Raw genomic sequence first — 18,649 nt, 5'->3', positions numbered from 1 at the left:
ACTCAGAGAGGATGAATAAATAATGATTGCAGTACTGGCAGGCGAGAAAATTTAGTTTTTAAACTGTCTCCTTTTTTAAAAACTAGGCTACATTTATAAATTGAATTAGAAGTTGACAAAAACGTTGAGTAGATAGGGTGTTTAAACCCTGAGCCACAATTTTGTTTTTCTCCCCAGTTCGTTTGTTATCATGTTTTATTTTATAGACTAAAGTTTTAAATTTGTTCAGTTCTCTTAATTTTGGCTGTTGTACAAATCATTTGATCAATTTGTCTGTCTTTGTAAACACTTTGTGGTTAAAGGGATAGTTCACCCAAAAATGAAAATTCTGTCATCATTTTCTTACCCTCAAGTTGTTCCTAACCTGTATGAATTTATTTGATCCGTTAAAGATAAAGGAGGATGTTCTGATGAATAGGGGTTTCCAAACAGTTGATGGACCCCATTGAATTCCATAGCATGAAAAAACAACAATTATGGAAGTGAATGGTGCCCCACAACTGTTTTGTTATACCAACATTCTTCAAAATATCTTCTTTTGTGTTCAGCAGAAGAAATAAATTCATACAAGTTTGGAACAACTTGAGGGTGAGTAAATGATGACAGAATATTTTTTGGGGGGTGAACTAACCCTTTAATGTCTCTGGTGATTTTGTTTTTGCAATGCGTATAATGAGCTCAGCTTAACTTTAGGACATATATGATTCTAACTGAAAGTGTCATGTATTTCTAATACAATCAATAGTTTGAATAAAACCTGAAATTTCACACAGTGTCTCTGTCTCATGGTAAGCGTCAAACCATTGCATGTAATTCAGACATGATCCTAATGCCTCACTTCTCAAGCATAATGGTGTGTGAATTATTTAAAAAAGCCATTATGAAAAGGGCCAAACTCGTTTTAAAATATTTGGCATGTGTTAATAGTTGATTAATGTATTTAAAGAAAAAGAAAATATATCAGTATCAATGTGTTCCTTTTAAAAAGACTAAAACCACATGGTTCAGGCAATAATGGTGACTAATCACCACATGGTGGCGCTTATGTCTCACATTTTACAATTTAAATCAAGTTACCGGTATGTAATGGAACATGAGAGTGAGCATTTCAGCATTTTCTCATTTAAAAAAAAAAAAAACACCTGCTGTTATCTTTATAATTTTAAATCACAATAATTGACATTTATATAGTGCCAAATCTATAATCTACAGTCTTTCTTCTAAAACTTAGTAGCGGTGAAGTGTGGTATTGCACATTGTTGGTGAGCCGAGCTGAACCTGGCACCACTCTCATGCATATGCTCTCCTCCTATATTTAGGACTGAGAACGTTCAGGCACTTTTTATGGCACTTTCCCTATTTAGATTCCATTTTTGAGTGGATCCTTCCTGAATTGACAAAGATAGCGAGATCTGACGAGTTCTCAGGTTCAGTGCAAATGATGTGGGTGAGAAAGTGATAAAACATTGTCCCTGCAGGTGGGAAATGTCAATTCTTCCCGACTAGCAGAGACATTATGGAGTAAAGAAAGAGAATTATATTATTTATAGTAATTTTACTGTTCTGAATAATTGTATTATTTTAAATTTACGCATTTCAATTAATAGTAAAATTCCATCAAATTGAATTGAATAATCCTTACATATTTTAATAATTGATTAAGGATTGTTATTTTATTCAATTAAAATATGTAAGGATTATTCAATTAAATTTGATGTAATTTTACTATTAATTGAAATACGTACATCTAAAAAATGGCTTAACATTTTTGTATAGTGTATATATATATGTGTGTGTGTGTGTGTGTGTGTGTGTGTGTGTACACACATACACACACACACCTAAAGGTTCTATTTCAAATCAGGCCGTTGTGTCAAACTAGTGAGATTGCACTCTGTGCAAATTTGTGAATTTCACCACTAATTGTCTCATTCACACTACAACTATTTAGAACCATGTCCATGTTATATTGGACTGAAGTTAGTTGACCCCTCTGAGTGCTTAAATCATTATCATAATAATAAATTTAGCACAGGGGGCCCGCTGTTGGATTTAAAAAGTGAAAATCCTCTCACAAGTGGAAGGTGACTAACCAAAGAAGAAAAAGTGCAAATCTACCACAGTCCTTTTGCCTCTTGTAGCTATTTGATAACTATGTGCAATCACACAGTCTCTCTCCTTCTCTCTATATTTAGCCAAGGAAGCATCTGCAAGACAGATATTAGTCTCTTGATATTCCCATCAGCAAAGTGCTGTGCAGACCAATTGGGCCCCCCTTACCCCTCACTCCCCCTTCTTACCCGGACTCTCCCTCCCCCCATGAAGATCTGCCATCCAAGTCCCGACTGGATTTTGCACGCCTTGGGTTCTTGGTCCAGCCACACAGGTCAAAGGTACCAAACTTCTTAGCCACAAGCCATTTCCTATTTTCACTGTACCTTTGAGACCACGTCTTGTAAGCAGTCTAGAGCCTTGGTAAGTGGATTATGTGATTTTTTTTTCGGTCACTTAACTAACCGCACACACTGTTTAACTAACAGCTGCATGACGGCGATGAAAACATGACCAGCCATAACTCCTGTTGCTGGTGTGATACCCACTCAGAGTTTGCAAGCACTGACAGCATTTTCTCATTGTAAATTTGCATTGATTGGAATATTCCAGCTCGAATGCTCCATTTGCCCTCTGCCTTTTTGTTGCCAGAAAGTGGGAATGTGCTGAACACTCCCACCCACTGGCTGACGATTTTACATGGAATGCAAAGCATACTGTCCAGCTGGGGGAACTTAAGCCTAGTGGACCACAGCTTGTGATTATTTTACAGGGTGGGTCAGTGCGCCCCCCTCCTCACCACACATCAATCCGTGATGTCGAATTAGTTTGAGGGAGATTTCCAATTTCTACAATGCGATAAGTCATCGTGTAGGTGTGTTTATGTGTGTATGTTTGTTTGTTACAAATTCAGAGTATCTAACAAAATAAATAAATAAATCCAATGCCACGACTCGTCACTAAAAGGTCTCGCTTCAAAAATAGCCATACTGTATTGAGTTACAGTCAAGTCGATGCAGTGTTTGCCATTAACAGAGCCTTGAAAAAATAGCAGATATACTATGTGTAAGCCAATGAAATGAAAATTAAAAATAGGCCCAAACTGCACTTTACTAATGGACTTCCATGCTCAGACTTTGAAAGTAGAAAATTAGGTTAAACTTTATTAATTATAACTTGATTTTATATGGCATGAAAACAACGAAACATAATTGAAATAAAGAGCTAAATTTGGATATTCTTTAGTGCTTGATTCAGATCTGTATGAACTGTACAGATACAGATATCATATAATACAATGCAATGTTTTTAAGTGAGACAAACTAATTAATAGCACAAAATTACACAATTCATATGTATTAATCAGTTACTTATTGATATTTGTGCTGTCGATGCTCCACCTAAAATGCTGTCACCTCCTGGAGGAGGACGTCATTGCAGTATGGAAAGTGAAATTGAGAAAACACTTGATCAGTTAATCAATTAATATGAGGAATGTGAGGTCATTGATATTAAGCAAGTGTCTGTTCTTCCCCTTTATTCCTAAGGGACTAACCGTGTCATCTGCAGAGTTTGCTTACTACACGAAAACAATACCTGTTCATCAATCAAAAACTACTGCAAATAGACAAGACAAGGATGCGTTTTATTATGGTCAAATCCACTCTGATCTCTGTTTTCCCAGTCTGGAATCATGCCTCTGTTAGGAACACCAGCCCCACCCAACAAGAGGAAAAAGCTTTCCAAGATCATCACTGACCTGTCACACATAACCCAAGATGGTGAGACACCCATTGAGCTTTATCCTTGATTGTTGGGATCTAGGACTAAATAACTGTTGTTGTTTTTTCTTCACATCTTTTGTGCTTCATATAATTAAAGAGTGTGTTTGTTTAGCCTTCCTGACAGGTGTGAAGGTGTCTTCTTTGAAAGATGTCATTAAAGAGATTAGATTTTGACGACCATGCCATAATGCAGACAGCATACAACCTGCTCAATCGTCTGCGTAGACAGCCTGTCTTAAGGTGTCACTTTGAAACTGTTTATTGGGAACATCATCTTAATTTCAGGGCCTGTCACTAAGGTTTCATGCGTCTGGATTTAATATGATTTAATGAGGAGTAATATGTCAGCGACAACATGTATCTTGTAGATTTCATAGCTGAAATGTCAGCTGTGTCTCTGATTATTACCAGAGCACCTCTTCCTCCCCCTCATCATTATAATCATGGGACACATAGTCTACTGAAAGAACATTACATAAGTGTCTCCAATGGAAAATGAAATGAAATCGATATGTTCTTTTTCAAGCTTTGAACGTGAGTGAAAAATTATTGTTGTGAAAGAATCCAAAATTTAGCCAATGAAGTGTGAAGACTGTTGAGAGACTCTTGCGATCCTGGTACATGTTTGTTTTTTCCTTAGGCAACATTATTTTGATGTGAGGAAACACTTATTCCTTGTTAAAGCTATGAGGGATGTTAAATCTAATGCAGAAATAGACTTGATACATTTCAAAATATATTTATATTAACAGTCATGAACATTTCCAAGGAACTGGGTGATTTCCCAGCACAAACAGTGGGTGGTAGGATAACTAATGCTACTTAGTTACTGATTACAATGCAGAAAAATAGATATATCTGTATAAATATGACGACACTTGATATTAGAGAATCCAGGACCTTCTTTTCAAGCATAGTCTCATCATAATAATATCATGCACAGTTAAAATACAAGTTTACCAATAGCTAAAATGGATTACGCTGCCAGGCATGTGCACAGATAGACCCCAAGTGTGTGTGTGTCAAATCAATTAATCGCGATTCATCGCATCTGACATAAGTTTTTGTTTAAATAATATGTGTTTGTATTTTTATATATATATATATATATATATAATATGTCTCTGTGTGTGTGTATATATACTGTATATATACGCACACATATATTTATATACTGTATGTGGATACACACACACACACATATACGATTTGACAGCACTATTATATATATCTTTTTCCTGAAAATAATTGCACACCATTAGAACGTTCATCAACCAGTCAGATTCAAGCATTCATACACCCTCTAATGTTCTATATAGAACCTTTTCTTCTAAGAGTGTATTTTATAAAAGACTTTGACCAGATTTTTTAATTACATGATTTATAAACATAAAATATTTAGCAAATAATGTCTTTTTTTTTAAATAGAGTATGAATCTGAGCCTGAGGCCTCAGAGTTTGACTTGGGGAAGAAAATCAGGGTACCCAAGGACGTCATGCTGGAGGAACTATCCCTTCTGAAGAACAAAGGCTCCAAGATGTTCAAGATGAGGCAGATTCGTGTAGAGAGGTTCATCTATGAGAACAACCCCGACCTCTTCAGTAGTGAGTCCATGGTAAGGCAGAGAGCTCTGAACATCTGTGTATATTATTCCTAATATGCCTGTCATTATTCCTAAAAAACAGATCTTCTGTATGTCAACGTTCTACATTCATCTCTGATTCTTTATTCTGGTCATTTTCTTATTTCTTATTTAAATTGAACATGATTTGAATGCTGATTTGGAAATTCTTCCACTAATTACCATGTAACTCTGTGTAAAGGATAACCTCCAGAAGTTCGTGCCCAGCCTGGGGGGCCAGATGATGGATGTTGGTGGCCGCCTGATTGGTGGACAGATGGCTGGTCAGGCTGGTGGGACCGGCAAAGCACCAGTGCCTCCTCCCAAACCCGGAAGCTATGGCAAGGGAGCAGGGGGTGGGCTGCTAGCAGGTGGGCTCGCTGGAGGAGCGGGAGGGAAGGATGGTGTGTCAGGAGATGCCTCACAGAGTGAGTAGGAACCCAGATGGAGACCTTTATACACTAGCTTGTTCACCCACTCTAGAAACTGCCATGGAGACTCACAATGAAACTTGTGTTAAACAGAATTATTCTCGTTAATTAAAACAACAATTATTAATAAAAAAAATCTTAATTAAAATGAAGCTGAAATAAAATAAAATACATTTTAGATGAGAAACTTAAACTGAAAGAAATTGACAGATCTTGCCTTGGAACTAAAATAAGTTGAAGTTGAAGCTCTAAAATTACTAACTTGAAATGAAAACTGAAACTGAACAAAAACTAAAGCTGAAATAAAAATAAATAAACATACATAGTAAAATTTAAAAAGCACCTGATAAAATGATAAAAGCACATAAACTAAAATAAAAAAATAATTTAAGAGTTTTAATAAAAACTATAATAGTATATAAATAATACTAAAATAACACTGTTGTTAAAGAGACAGTTCCCCCAAAAATGAAAATTCTGTCATCTTTTCCTCACCCGCATGCTTTTTCAAACATGTTTGACTTCTTAAGGTTTCATTTGTTTTTGTCTATAGATTGGAAGTCAGTGGGGTCCAGTGTTATTTTGGACTCCATTGACTTTCATTGAATGGACAAATCCAGTCATAGAGTTTTGGAACGACACAAAAGGAGTAAATGATGGAAGAGAGAATTGAAATTTTAGGCAAACTATCCTATTAACTAATGGAACACTTTTACTTATGTGACTTGATCGATCACTTTCAATCAGTTTATGGTTTATTTCTATATAGGTGAGGAAAGTGCTCAGGAAAAGGCTAAAAAGAGGGATGCATATGGGAGGACATACGTTTCGCCTTGGGAACGGGCTATGAAGGGCAACGAAGACCTTCTAGCCACAATGAAGGCTCAAATGCCAGGACCCTATTTTTATAAGGAGCTGAGCAAATATAAGAGCTTTAACAGGTGCCGGTGCATTTCTTCGCTTCCTGTGCATTCTGCAATTGTACTTTTCAGTCATATGGTCTCTTTTTTGCCTTTAATTACTATCTCTCAATCTGTCTAGGAGTGCTATGCCCTATGGAGGCTTTGAGAAGGCCTCTCAGCTGATGACCTTCCAGCTGCCAGACATCGAGGTGGCTGTTGAGGAGCCTGAAACAGCGGTGGTGTACCAGCATGATATCGGCTCACGACCCTCCTTTAACCGCACACCCATTGGTTGGGGGGGTAGCGCTGAACCAGGCAGCATCCACATGGAGTTGGATACTATACCATTTGATGGGGAGACTGACGACCTGTGAACCTACGACCCTAAACAAACCTAATTTATGCCTGTTCTTATTTCCCTGCACTATAATAACCAAAAACACACCTATGCACACATAGTCACAATGCAACAAACTGTAGATCCATCAGGAAGACGTTTAAAATGTGAAAGGCAAACGTCTCTACTTGTACTTTTAACTTTGATTCTAAATCTGCATCTGAATGTGAGCTTTGAACGAAGAAATATGTATGTATTTTTGGAGGAATTGAATGCAGGAATTATATCAATTTAAATGAAGGTGTCAGGTGGAGAATGTTTTGATTCGCTTGATATTTTGTCTGCATGTTGCACTTTAGAAGTGAACAAATGAGAATAATGTGCCTTGGGCAACAATGTCCGATTTTCACTCAGTGATGAACTGCTTGGCACACACTGCTGTTTTTCCTGTAATTTAGATAAAGGTAAACAGTTTTGACTGCATAATCTGGAACCGCCCTTTAAATTACATATCATCACACTTTTCCATTCATTATAATGTAATTAACATGAGTAAGTACTGATTATAGTCATGAAAATCATGTAGGCCTACTTATGATTATAATTAAGCTGGGGAACACCTTACACAGATTGTTGTTCTATAAATTACTATTATAACAAGTAATATGAAATGTTAGCGCACTATGCACATTAATATACTAATCAAATCCAAACATTAATGCAAATACTTAAAAAGAGGTGATAAAATAAAAACTCCAAGCTGTATTCACACTACATGCCCATTCTTTAATAAATGATTAATTGCTTATATTTTTGTTGCAGTCTTTTGTGAATATACTGTGTCTTTTGTGACTATAACTGAATTGAGAAGGAGAATAAATATTAAAATAATATATAAAATAATAAAACTTAAATAAAACAAATTCAATAAATTAATCAGTTGGAGCAATTAATGAATTAATCTGACTCACAAATCTATCATATTGGCTACTTGTTTAGTTTTTATTTAATCATATCTCGAAACAACCAAATGTTGGGTCTACACTGTATTATAATAAAATATAACGAATTTGAATGAAATATGTCAACATTTTTGTTTAAGTATTTTTAATATATAGGCTAGTTAGGCAATTTATGGTCAATACCTAATTAAAATATATGTTTAATTTAGGCCTATATGTTAAAACTAGTGTAGGAAATAGAAAATGTAAATGATATTATTGAATTTGAATCAGCATTTTGCTCCAAATTTTGCACATTCGTACAGTTTATTACATTGCATAGAAAGTCTGTATTTTTCAAAAGTCTGCAAACATTAATCTTTTTTTTTTGTCTGATCTGTTATATCTGTGATTCACTGTGAATCTAACTGTGAATCTGTCCATGAGTTTGGCAACAGAACAGATCAGACTGCTGCTGAGTGAGGTAGGCTGTAATGGGACCAGCATTTCTTTTTGTAAGTAGTAAAATAATCGTTAATGGAACCGTTAAGGAAATCGTTCGAAATGTTTAGATCCCCCTTTCTACTTATGAACCCCTGTATTTACAGACAGAGCCTCCAACCATCCCATCCTACGTCCCAGTCTCCTTGTCGCTCTCCGTCGACACCTGAGACGCCAAACATCGCGAGACTTGGTTGCCTTGGCTGCAGCACACAGTGACGCTGAGGGATGTTTAAGGTTTAGCGGCAGAAAATAACAGATTTTGACCAGCCAGGGGGAGGATGCACACTGTAAGGTAAGGAAACCCCCTTTCACCATTCTATCGAAGCAAGTCATCTCGGTTCTTCCGACATAAAAAGAGGGCAGAGAAGACGTTTTGCACTCTGAGTTGGGAAGTTAAGACGTAGCTGCTCTTCCACAGGCATGTGCTGATCTAGTAAACAAACATAGGGATGCATCACTGTCAGAAAAGATGGGTTTAATAATTTACGCAGTACGGCGTAGGCTATTTCAAATTAGCATTTTCTTTTTTATGCTATGCTTCTCCGCGATGGTTGTATTGTTAACACAGGCATAGTGCGAAGGAGAGACGCGACACCTCACATGCTGTAATGTGCTGACGAAGCTGTGCACACTGCGTTGTGGCGGACACAACGAGCGCATCTAGAAGTTCGCCACGTAGTAGAATAACCACATGGTTGAGCCTCGATCGTGTCGATGCATGCATCAATTCTATCATATATGGCAAATCATGCATGCATTTTCACATTTTATGGCATTTTCACATTTGTTATGCCGATGTAATGCAGCCTACATCATATGGACAATTGATATTGTAGCTTATATTTTAGGTGATTTATTTCTGACACCGTCTCGTGCGTTTTAACTTACAAGCACAAAAAGACCATAATGCTTCACACCATTTTCAGTGACGTAGCGGTTTCTCATCTTTTCAATACACTTGATTGTCCTCTAGACGCCAATGTCATCTGGTGGTGTTTCAGAGGCTGTGCAGGTGAGAGACTGAGATGTGTAGGTCATTCAGGTGTGATAAAAAATTATATCTATCTATCTTTCTATCTAGGCTATCTATCTATCTTGGTTCATTTTCATTACTTTTTCTTTTGTTTTGTTTTTAACTGCTCAGAGACAGATCCATGTATTCCTGTCACCTACTGTTCAGGGGAAATGGGAACATCATACAATCATAATATCAGCATTCATCACAAAATGGCTGAAGTTTAATGAGTTGGATCAATGATGTGCACAAAAATCAGTTTTCAGCTTGACATGTTACATAAACACATAAACAAGGGGGCGGTGTCTCTCTTAATACAGGGAAGAGGAGTGATCAAAATAGACACCCCTCCATCCGAAGCTTCCATTTATGTTCTCTCATCACCCCTTTCTTTAGCCATCTCTCTGTGAAAAGTAAATAAGAGCCCTGGCATGCATGCGAAAGAAGGCCACTAATTGTTATGTAAAGTTTAGAAATGAATAAATTAACATACTGATGGTCACACACCTCGAGGGCCTACGCTCCCGTGTATTCATCAGCAGACAGAGCTTTCAGTCTGGCTAATTGGTTGGGGGTGTATAGGATTCCTGTAAATTTCACAACATGCTTTTAAGGGCTTATGACAGGAAGGGACAGAAAAGCGCTTGAGGGTAACTTTTATTAAACTTCTCAAGGTAGAGGATCATTTGAACTGAGTGGGGGACATTCATGTGTAAATGAAACTCTTGTCTTCATTTGATATTAGCCAAGGTCTTTTTCTTGTGAGAGCGGTTTTCCTGCTCCAAGCCCCAAGTTGTGTCTGGTTGCAGATATGCACTCTCAGCTCACATGCACTCCTCTCTATATTCACTCTCCGCAAAGGAGACACAAATAAGCAGCAGTCCATTAATGCTGAATGGAATTTAACAACAGATTGTCGTAGAAATGCAAAATGAGAATTCTACTATTTCATGTACTTTTTATATATTATATAGGCTACTTATAAAGTGGCAATGATAATACTTGTCCTTGGATGCACTCAGAATGATGCCGTCATGTTTTTCCTGTTGCTTTCATCAGCATTGGTCATGATCAACTAATCGCAGTCATTTGTGATTACATGTGATTACAATGATTTGCGGGAACACTTAAGGCTGTCCTCAAATGTTGATAGCTTTAAATCCTCACAAAAGACTTATTTTTTTTCTCTCTGGCTTTTGGTTCAATGTAATTTTATGAATTTGTGTGTGTTCCTGTTCCTGTCCAAGTGATTGGACAGCACTTTGGTCAGCAGTGGCTGCAAATGTGCTCTAGAAATAAAAGTGCCTTGCCTTGCCTTACAGACTTAGACATTTTATTTAATGAATTATTCCATTTAGGTACCAATGCTCTCTAGAGTAGATAATAAGTCACAGGTCTTGCATGCAGCCCGATGGAGAATTCTCAATGGGTTTTTTTTTAATGAAATGTAGAAACATATAATTAAAACAGCTTTTATATTTATTTTATGTCTGTAACTGCTTACTTTATTTGTACTTTGAGGGTTTTATGATAATAAAACTAATATATATTTTTTGAACAGTCTGATGCCCAGTGAAACTTATGGAAATTGAAGAGATTTTAAAGGAGTCATATAATGGTACATGCACTTTTACAAGTTGATTGTACTGAAATGTGTATTGGCAGTGCCTATGCACAACCATCATATAACGATAAAAATCCATCCAGTGTTTTTGTTTTAATCTCCTTATATGTTTTCCCCTGCCTCAAATTGAGCCGTTCGTTTTTGTGACGTCAATAAAACGGACGCCCCTCCCGCGATTGTTGATTGACAGCAGTGATTCAACACAGACCCGCCCTCGCTCGTCCTGTCAATCGCGCGGTCATTGTTGATATGCTGGAGCACTGTCTATGAGCAGAATGGCGTCTAAGCGATTGTGGTGTTCTGTTCTTGGGTGCAATAACGAACACAGCAGTCATTTTAATGTTCCTAAATCCGAACCGCTGAAGACGCATATTATTCCCCACGAGCAACGTCAATGCTCTCATGTTTGCCGAATCATTTCTCAGTGGACTGCTTTATAAACGAGGATCAGTGTAAAGCTGGTTTTGCTGAGAAGCTGCACCTGAATAAAGGATCGGAACCTATTCGTCTTCCTGCTGAACCTTCAGAAGAACTAAAGTGAGTGTAACGTTTTATTAATCTTTATATTAATATTTATATTAATCTTTGCAAATCGCCAGCTGCACGCTTTACGATGGTTTACACTCGGTTTACGCTCAGGGTACATTACAGCATGTTTTCTATGTACAACGTTCTCAATGTAATTCATAATCCCACGTTTATAATGAACAACGCGTTATGGTATTGTGTTATTGTGTTACAAACGGTGTATGCGCAGAACAGAGAGGCGGGGTGAGCAAAGCTCATTATCATTTAAAGTCATATGCACTGAAACGGCGTGCTGAAAACAGAGCTGTTTTTGACTAGGTAAAATAAGTGTTTTCTTACAATACTAATGAGAATTTTTAATTAAAGTATATTACAAACTTTTAATTTAGACCCTAAAGAATCATATTAGCTTGTACAAAAATGGCATTATATGACCCCTTTAATGAGATTGACACTGCTGCTGGTATTCCACATGTAGTTGCTTTAGTCTCACAGCAGTCAGTCAGTATAAAAAATCATCCACATTTGGATTGTTATAGCCAGTCAATATTACACGATATCATAACAGAAACAAACTTGCATACATTTAAAAAAAAAAATCTAAAACAGGTTGGGTAAACACCAATAAGTGAGTCGCATATACGGTTGTGATTTATTAAAGGAACAAAACTCTTATTTGCAAATGCATATGACAGACAGCAGAGTTATGAAATGAATGAGAGCTAAAAAACTTATTTCACAGTGATACAAGTCTGTCATTTTCTAACGGGCAGTTGCCCTAAAAAGTATTTATACACATCAAGTCACACTTAAAAATGTATTAATTTTATTGCATTGATAATAAAGTATCAAACTAACAAGTGCAGCCTAACTGTCCAAATATGTTTTGGGGCCACTGTGTATTCATCATTTTAGGAAATGGCCCTGTGTTAGAGCTTCACGATTAATTGTTAAAAGATCTCTGTTGATTCAAACACCCACTCAATCTTATTCCTACATGACAACAATTCACCTGTGCCTTATTAAACCTTTGACTATTTCATACCAGAACATTCAAAGCTATGATTGGCATTGCCGCTGCGCTGACCCAGAGAGAACAGTTATCATGTTGTTTAGTATGTATAAAACCGCTTCACAACAGTGTTTTCAACCATATCGATATTGTGTTACAAATATTCAATATCTCAGAAGGGTTAAAAGTTTATAGTTCAGATATAAACACTGATGTTTAACATAGTGATCAAAATAGAGCAAATCACCTTTTGAAATGAACTTGGCTTCTCAAATAACGATTGTTTCGATTACATTGTTACGCCACTAGGGGGCGACAAGTGACTTAAATGTTTTTGTCATTGAATCATTCACTCAAACCATTCAACCATTCATAATAACTAATTCAAAATAATTAAATATTTTTAAATATACTGCAGAAATTAACGTTTTGTCAGAACCTCTAGTAAATTACATTTTACATTTATGTAGTTGTCTGTTCAGAATAGTGATCTCTATTTAAAAAAAAAAAAAAATCATGATACTCAATTTATCCAGAATCGTGCAGCTCTGTTTTCTAGTTTTTGTCCAAATTGCCCTTTTGTTTCTTATTCTTTATTAATTGTTTGTTGAAATGCTTTTATAGAGAGAAATGGAGAAAGATGAATGCTTTCAGTGGTCCAGCTGTCTTTCGAGTGGTGCTCACACGCACCTGCCTGTTTCTCATTAAATTCTGTCTGCTGGCCTGTAGCTGATAGTGAGGGCCTCCTCTCACATGTAAGCTGTGTAACAGTCTGGATCAGTCATTATGTAACAGTCTCTGAAGCCACAAGCCTCTTGGTCTCACTTTACATTTGGTCTTTTAAAAAACTTTAAACTTGCAAAGTTCTTTCTGTAAAAAAGGCATGGAGCAAATTTGAAAGCAACACTTAAAGGGTTAGTTTACCCAAAAAATGAAAATTATCCATAATTTACTCACCCTCAAGCCATCCTTCAGCCAAACACAATCGGAGGTATATTAAAAATATTCTGGCTCTTCCCAGCTTTATAATGAGAGAGAATAGTAAAAAAATGTTTAGCTCATAAAAAGCGCTTCCTTCCATCATAAAAGTAATCCATACGGCACATGGGGGCTAATAAAGGCCTCCTGAAGCAAAGCGATTAGTTTTTGTAAGAAAAATATCCATATCTATAAACAATAATCACTGGTTTCCGGTTACAGCCGTACGCAAGTCGAGTTCCGCACGAAGAGTGAGTGAACTCTGACTTCATGAATTGAACTCTGTTTAATTAATTGTTTCATGGTAATATTTTTTTATATGTTTAAGTCTCTTAAAGCCCTGATATACTCAGCGATGTTCTTTTTTTCGTTCTTCACTTAGGGATAAAACGAAATCCGAAACACGTGACCAGTGGTATACTGTTAGCGAACATCCGGACGCTGCCCACACTGCTGAGAGTGGCTTTTAGATATGTGCTGCGCACTTTCCTTTCAATAACAAAAAAAAACATGCAAAAAAAAATATATAATGACAGCGGAGACAAAACAGTAGTTGAGAAAGCATCTGATCATAGCAATGTTGATGTGTTTGCACGAGCTCTGCAATTAGGCACTCCAGTAAAGTCAAGTCACGTTTATCTTTATAGCACTTTATCTTCAATAGATTTCTTTAAAGCAGCAGCTTTAGAGTATTAAAATGACAAAAACAGTGTCAGTGGCTCTTTTAGCTAGAATTACAACTTAATTTTTTACTACAAAGCGTCTCTTCAGCATGTTCACGTTTTTACTCGTGGACATAAGAGCCACAGAGCACACCTTCCTATTACATAAGCACCACGGACAAATGGTAGTTCAAAGGTGTTTACATGCCGAAGCAAATCTTTCCGGAAAGTTTGCTTTGGCAAACTGTTTCGAACTCCCAAAACAAACTCCAAACAAACATTTTTTTTGCCTGATTTTGTTCGAAATGACGTCACACCAGTTCAATTTAGCTTGAAGTATATTTAGGCCTTTATGCTCACCAAGGTTGCATTTATTTTTGCATTTATCAAAAATACTGTAAAACAAGTAAAATTTCAATTTAAGATGTTACTTTTTGGTGGTCAATTTAACGCCTCTTTGCTGAATAAAATAATAAAATTTCTTTAAAAAAAAGTTCTGACACAAACTTTTGAACGGTATGTATTTAGTTATCGTTATTATTATTTATTTTTTTATTGTATTTTGTATCAAAGTTCCAAGGTCTTTTTAAAGTGTGGTTTCAGTGTAGAAATACTTTTTGCTGCCATAGTACGTTAGTGGTATTTACACGTTACCTACTTCTACATGCTGTGTAAAATATATTTGTAAGTTACATACTATGTTTAATACCATATAATTACTGCTATTGTTTTCATGGAAAATCATTTAGTAGACATTACTACTGAAAAGTATGGATGACCCTCTCATAAATGTCAGTGTAAACATTTCAGCTGATTGCTTTCCCTGTAAACTTATTTCCTATTATTACTGTATTTAGTATGCTTCCTAAAATGACTTGTTTTGGTCAGTTATAAAACCCTGTTGCACATTCGCTAGTCTTAAAGGCTGGTGTCTAAACACAAGAGACTTCCACAGGCTCTCTCAAATGTAATTAAGGGAGGCCCTGCACTTTTTAATCTGCTGGCCGGTTTATTTAATGTCTCATTGTGGGGTGCATGTGAACTATTTGCTGTTCCCATAGAAAAGATTCACAGTAGCTTTAACAAATAATTGGATCTAGAGGCACCGAACTGAACATTAATTGAAGCTGACAGTGTATTTGACATACAGGGTCATTACACAGTGTGTTTAAACCATGACATGACCCCCTATAGGGCGTTATGCTGGTAAGGGACGCTACGATGTTGACTAGGCAATTATGATGTCAGGTGAAAAGACTCAATTTGTTACAAACACTGGTTGACCTTGTTCCGAATAGGCGTCTGTGAGTCATTGAATAGGATTTTTTTATTTCTTTTTTCACTCCCTCTTATTCTTTCTCTCTCTCTCTCTCCCTCCCATCTGTTTCTGCTTATATCTCTGTGTATTATTGAAAAAGCTTGAGTCACGGACATTCTTTGAAAACCATGAAGTTTCTACATAGCCATGAAGACATGGAGTTGTGGGTTGCTGTAAGGAAGTCCACACCCTGAATGCCTAAAATGAGAGCCTCCTGGAGACTTCACTTAGCTAAAAACTACGGCCTCTCTCTCTGATATGAAAAGAACAGCATAACCCAAATGATTTGTACCCAGACAGGCTTTAAATAGAAAAAAGACAATATCCACATTCTTATCTCTGGCATAATAATTTCATGGTTGAGGCCACAGTGTTTATAAATGATAAAGAATAGTGACTCTTCAGCAGCCAGGTTCAAGCTTGGAAACATGCGGAGAGACAGAAATTCTGAGAAAGGCACCCATTTGAAACACTAGACTATTTTTAACCCTCCCCCAGAATTGGGAGCACAGCACACATTTGTGAATGGCTACTGTAGTCTGTGCCATTGGCGCTGTGTGTGTACTACCAACCACCCGAGGAGACGCAGCGCACATATTGACGGATGCAGTTGAGCAATTCAAAGTTAACCCCCGCATCCACTCTAACCCCAACAAGCCTCTGATTGGGGACACTTTTGTTGCATAGTGACAATGTGAACAGGTCAGCCATGAGGATAACTATTGATATGTGGCTGGTTTTGTGTTTATTTGCCAGGGATAAATCTATCTTTGCTCCTGGATATTATGTTCAAATTTTTAGTTTAAGTTTAAAAGTTTTACCTTGTTTATGTCATTTCTATTCCATAATGCTCCATTTAAGATAATTCTTAGATCTTAGAATTATGGTTAGACAATTTTGTGCATTATTCAATTTTGTTCAACTACAATGTGCTGCTAAGGTGTTTCTACTAGTGTACATATTTATTCATCATTCTTTCAGGTTATTTATTCCATAAAATGGCATTTAAATTGGCTTAATAGAAAATAAATTTGATATCTTGCATAAGCACACCTGTTGCAATGGATATGTGCCCACACCAATATGAAAGCCACAATTAAGGCCGAATTTAGTGGCACCTACATTTTATTTTATTTTATTTTATTCTATTTTTATTTTATTTTAATGCAAATTACATCTTATGATAGATCTTGAGTTAAGGTTGTTGAATGTCTTAATGTGAATGGCAGATTACAGATGACAGGTTCTTAATGTTTAAATACTTCAGTTTTAATGATGTAATTAGCAGATCTCTAAGTAAAGCTTATCTCTTAATAACAGATTTTCAGGAAAAATTAGTGATGAAATTAGACCGATACGCCCTTTCATTGTCCATCCATGCAACAGCGCCACTCTATTGTGGCAAAGAGGATTACAGCCCAAAATGTCCCAGATGGCATTCATTGATGTTTCTGGCTGTGAATGACATTTCAGTTACTAATTTTAAGTGACATTTTGGGGTTTAATCTTATAAGCGTGTGGGCCTACTAAAAGGCTTATATTAATAAGCATCAATACAAGCCAATGTTTATAAAATATCTATTTAGAAATTGTGTCGTTTAAGAATGTCAGCTGATTAATATAAAATGTCTGTCATTGTGTTTTTGTTTTTAATTCATCCTGATGCATAGGAAATGAAACACAAAAAACAAGACCTCAAGACATTACATAATATTAATGGTCATTCTTTTTTTTCTATTTGACTGACTGGCTCTATATTCGGTCTCTGTTAACGGTCTCAAGTCATATTTGCTATCTGAGTCAGGTCATGTTTGTCTAAAACACATTATTTGGCATCGGCTCACATGACCGAGTCTGTCCAAACAGATAATGTTCTTTATGAGTTGTCACATGTTTTTTTTGTGGTACCCTGTCTGTCCCTTTAAAGGCAGAAAGGTGGGAGGAGCTTCCTGAGGAAACAGGTGTGTGCTGATAGGGATGATGTCATTGTTTCAGAATCACCTGGAAAAACCTGCATGATTGTCAGCAAGATATGCACATTCCAGCTGCTGCCGACCGGATCACAGATGTCTGCCAGACAGGCGCTGTAAGTACACAGACACAGGATAAAGCCTTATAAGAAACTTCTTTTGTCAGCCTGAGGGTTTGTTTTACAGTTTTACGTGAACCGTATGCCAGAGAGCTGTAGCTGACAGGTGCGATTGCAGTGTTTTAAACATTTAGTGTCTTCATTCTGGCTTTTTCATCTTTAAAGAGGACATTCGGGTTGTTTGTGTTGATAATGAACACTACTTTCAGCACTAGGCTTTGTATGGAAGTCGTCATAGATTAACAGTTCGGCTTTTTCCTTGAAGTTGTGACCCTGTAAAGTTCTTACTTTTAGACAGTTTAACTCGGTCTTTGTCATCGCACAGATTTATTTAAGCTGTGTTTTATGCCATAAAGTGGTCCGCTTTGCTCATATCTGTAAAATACCATGAGCTGCATGTTGTGCTTTTTCAGAATATGAAAAATGAGACGTAGAGTAGATAGGAATCTACTGCAGGAAATTGCTAAAAAATATTAGGGCTCAGAAACATGCCATGAAAACTGGTAAAGAAGTAAACAATGAAATTCCAATTGGGACCTATATATTTCCATTCTGGTGTAGTATTTATGGAGCAGGTGTAGTTTTAGGCAGACACTGAGTTTATACATAAGCAGCCTTTTTGCCCTCTGATGTCATTACGGTGTGAGATAATACTTGACAACAGCCCTTGTGTTGGGTAATCACATGACCGAGTGAGTAAAGCATGCCTCTCTGTCCGGGAGGTGTCACTCAGTGAGGATGATGTCATTCAGGAAGTAGATCAAGTAAAGCAGGAATAGTTACTCAGACCTCTGAATCACCCTGATGGTCACTCCAGAATGATGTGAATGTAAATTTTGCGTTTGGGTTA

General features: G+C 36.7%; 2 protein-coding genes across 7 annotated transcripts in view; both read left to right on the top strand.

Moving 5' to 3' along the window:
- The first annotated feature begins 2,267 nt into the window (after window positions 1–2,267).
- Window positions 2,268–7,435, top strand: myoz1a (myozenin 1a). Its single transcript, XM_056256307.1, has 6 exons — window positions 2,268–2,475; window positions 3,737–3,833; window positions 5,265–5,452; window positions 5,661–5,886; window positions 6,659–6,830; window positions 6,931–7,435. The coding sequence occupies exons 2-6, from the start codon at window positions 3,746–3,748 to the stop codon at window positions 7,163–7,165; spliced, it is 909 nt and encodes a 302-aa protein (XP_056112282.1). The 5' UTR covers window positions 2,268–2,475; window positions 3,737–3,745; the 3' UTR covers window positions 7,166–7,435.
- A 10,286-nt stretch (window positions 7,436–17,721) lies between these two features.
- usp54a (ubiquitin specific peptidase 54a) overlaps window positions 17,722–18,649 on the top strand; it is a 69,280-nt gene continuing 68,352 nt past the window's right edge. For 3 of the 6 annotated variants that reach the window (XM_056256264.1, XM_056256266.1, XM_056256262.1), the window contains exon 1: window positions 17,725–17,796. The gene's annotated coding sequence lies outside the window, so the exon portion shown is untranslated. Of the gene's footprint in view, window positions 17,797–18,649 lie in introns of all 6 variants that reach the window. The other 3 variants (XM_056256265.1, XM_056256267.1, XM_056256268.1) reach the window with 2 other exon arrangements.

The sequence above is a fragment of the Rhinichthys klamathensis genome, unplaced genomic scaffold (genome assembly GCF_029890125.1).
Source record: "Rhinichthys klamathensis goyatoka isolate OS25496 unplaced genomic scaffold, OSU_Roscu_1.1 h1tg000126l_1, whole genome shotgun sequence".
Classification (NCBI taxonomy): Eukaryota; Metazoa; Chordata; class Actinopteri; order Cypriniformes; family Leuciscidae; genus Rhinichthys; species Rhinichthys klamathensis.
The sequence above is the reverse complement of the archived record's forward strand: the minus strand, read 5'-3'. Positions and strand labels throughout refer to the sequence as shown.

Coding starts and splice junctions, on each gene's coding strand:
- myoz1a (XM_056256307.1), top strand. CDS start 3,746: ATGCCTCTGTTAGGAACACCAGCCCCACCCAACAAGAGGAAAAAGCTT. Junction 5,453..5,660: donor TCTTCAGTAGTGAGTCCATG/GTAAGGCAGAGA, acceptor CTCTGTGTAAAG/GATAACCTCCAGAAGTTCGT. Junction 6,831..6,930: donor AAATATAAGAGCTTTAACAG/GTGCCGGTGCAT, acceptor CAATCTGTCTAG/GAGTGCTATGCCCTATGGAG.